Source organism: Podarcis erhardii (assembly GCF_964252035.2).
Source record: "Podarcis erhardii genome assembly, chromosome: 2".
In the NCBI taxonomy this organism is placed as follows: Eukaryota; Metazoa; Chordata; class Lepidosauria; order Squamata; family Lacertidae; genus Podarcis; species Podarcis erhardii.
The window spans coordinates 112,203,917-112,206,786 of NC_138498.1; the positions used below are offsets into that span (position 1 = coordinate 112,203,917).

At 52.0% G+C, this 2,870-nt stretch overlaps 1 protein-coding gene across 2 annotated transcripts in view; it reads right to left on the reverse strand.

Moving 5' to 3' along the window:
* The window catches only part of FLOT1 (flotillin 1), a 26,060-nt gene continuing 23,190 nt past the window's right edge, over nucleotides 1-2,870 (reverse strand). The window contains exons 12-13 of one of the 2 annotated variants that reach the window (XM_081853611.1): nucleotides 2,460-2,624; nucleotides 1-1,856 (exon numbers count right to left, since the gene is read on the reverse strand). In XM_081853611.1, coding sequence (XP_081709737.1) covers nucleotides 1,821-1,856; nucleotides 2,460-2,624 — 201 coding nt within the window. In that variant the 3' untranslated portion in view covers nucleotides 1-1,820. The remainder of the gene's footprint in view (nucleotides 1,857-2,459; nucleotides 2,625-2,870) is intronic. The other variant, XM_081853610.1, reaches the window with a different exon arrangement.

The following is a 2,870-nucleotide window of genomic DNA, read 5'->3' on the forward strand; positions in this document are numbered from 1 at the left end:
GGCAGTAATCTTGGCTTTTATTATAAGCGGAGGATCTTGGTAGCAGAAAGGACGATGGGGGCAACTCTTTCTCCTTGGCAAAGAGTTAGACAAGGCACCGTGCTGAGGCCTTACTACACAGCAAGCAGGGCAAGAGGTGGGATAGGCACAAACAAGCGGCTTCTCCGTTAGGTACAGGGTCAGGTGTGCTCCACCTACAATCAAGCGTGCTTCATCTTGGGAGTGAGTGGCAGGCAAGGGAACATGATTTGCGGCACGAGGGAAGAGGGCAAAGGCGACACAGCGGAGTCTGGCTACTCGCAGCTCACTCTGGGAAGCTCAGACATGGCTCAAAACAGCTGAAATGTAAGGACAAGGCCAGAGTCTGGCAGCAGAAAAGTGGGTGGGCGGGGAAGCTCTTTAAATGGTCCTTTATTGGGGTTACCCATCCTGAATGAAGCAAGAGCCGATTGTGTCTGTTTTGGCAGCCATCCTCAGAGCCATCCTCATGCCAAGGCAGATCTGAACGCAACAGGCGAACCATGTGGCGCAATCTCCATGTCCCACTGCATTGGAATGCTCTCCTTCAGGAAAGCTCCCTGCATGCAGAAAACTAGCATGTCAAGGGGAAAGGCTAGGCCAAAGCCACAGCCAGGTTTCTGCAAGTACCATATAACCCTCTTGGCCCAGAATCCAAACTTGTAAAAGGACAGCAGCACCTGTCATCTTGATTGTGTATCCCACAAGCCTCCTATTCCAGCCACGGGACTGGTGGCAACGTAGGATTGTTCCAGAAGCTAACATAGATATAAGGCACAATCAGATGTTGATTTTAAAAGGGGGGGGGGAATAAATATGCATTCATTACACATCTTGTCTCTGTTAATACGCACCTACCAGAACAGTGTTTGGCCACCTGACCACTGTGCCAAATGCAGTGTAGAACATGCTTTTGGCTTCGTATACTTGTGGCTTAGTGCAGAGCGGCCGTAAACACACGCCCCTTGAAAAAGCGAGATAGTACGTGTGTGTTTAAAAAAAGTATAAAAGCAACAACAAAAGGGAGCAAGATTATTTGAATTTTGCCAAGTGAGGGGGCATCTCAGCCATGCCCAAGAACTATGGCACAAAGGGAGAAGGGGCTGAATTAGCAAGGGCATACATACACAGAAAAATATAAGTGGTTTTAGGTCTATGGAGCTCGCAAGAACTGTGTCCATGCCCGTTCTTTCAGCATCGGCCGGTAGTGTAGGACTGGCCCTCTAAAACGTCTCCACTCGCAGAAGGCAGTTCCTTAGAACATCCACTGGACCCACCTTACATAAACTCAAAACTCTTACAAGTCCTTGTTGGCAAAGCACCCAGGAACCAACCAACCTCTAAAGGGCAGGCCTTGGATTCCCCTTCCTCCCAGATTTCTCCTTGCTGCCTCCCCAGTAATTCCAGCAGCAGATCCTTCCTTAAATTCTCCAAGAGAGGTCACTTGCAGGAGGCACATGGTGACCCAACGAGCTCAGGCAACAAAGCACAGAAGTGGCGTCAACGGTGCAGTTGGTGGGGGAACGAGCGCAACAGTAGCGTGGCGTGACAAGCGGTAATGGGTGACAGGGTGCTGACAAGGTACACGTTGGGGTTGACACTGGGAGACAGCAAGGGTGACAGACCTCAGCAGTTTCAAGGATTGTTGGCCAACATGCAACAGTCGAGTCCATTAAAGGTTTGGCGATTACAGGAGGGCTCAGGATGGGGAAGAACTCTATATGTGGGCACATACAAGATGACGAGGGTCACGCTCAGGAAGGATGTCCCCCTCTCCCTCCCCCTCCGCAAGTCTTCTGCATTCAGTTCATCCGCCTTGGCTTCTGCTGATTCATCTGCTGGTAAGATGGAAAAGACAAAGTGCGACGGGTTAAGCCCACGCCGTAGGAAAAGGGGAGGTAAGCAGAAGCACCCGAGGTTCCTCAAATCCCACTCTCTCCTTGGATAATAGAGGAGCTGTGATTCAAAAACTCCCAACCCCATGATCTTTCCTCCTTCCGCAGAATATGGCTCCCAGGTTCCCCTTGCTGGTGTTGGGGTTCCCCTTGCTGGCTCCCCTTGCTGGTGCTTCAAAACACCTTCCCGCTGCAAAATTGCCAGTGACCAAAGCACCAGATAAGTCTTCTCTCCCCCTTGCCCTCATCTAAGAATCAGTGGTCTGTTAGGGCAAATGGGGCACTGCCTCACTCAGCCACCTGCCTGCCTCCCCACTTAAAACTGCCCAAGATGTGTTTTGCTGTCTCCTTCCTCCTCCTCAGCATTGCCTAGGTAGAATTCAGCAGGGAGGGAGGAAGATGGGGAACAAAACCAGAAGGAGTTGGCTCCGCCCACTGTTGACTCTGGCTCCGCCCACTCTCTGCCACCCTGCCATCTACCCTCCTGGGGGGGGGAGAGGGGGAACCAGCCCCCCCGTTAAGGACCTAGCAGCTCTGGCTTGGTACCTGAGAGATGCTAACGCCAGTGAGTTTCTCCACGGTGTCAGGCAGCCTGCTCATGATTTCCAGCACCTCCCCAGTTATCTTGGCAGCCCCCATGTCCCCGGGTCCGCTCGATACCATGGTGATCTTCTTCACCGAAGTCAGGGGCTTGCTGATCTCGTCGGCCATCTATCGGCAGAAGGAAACAGTAGAATACAGTCGTAGCTTGGATCCCGAACGCTCTGGAACTCGGGACGTTTTGGCTCCCGAACGCCGCAAACCCAGAAGTGATTGTTCCGGTTTGCAAACGTTCTTTTGGAACCTGAATGTCCCATTGGGCTTCCGCGGCTTCTGATTGGCTGCAGGAGCTTCCTGTAGCCAATCAGGAGCCACAATTTGGTTTTGGAAGTCGAATGGACTTCTGGAACGGATTCT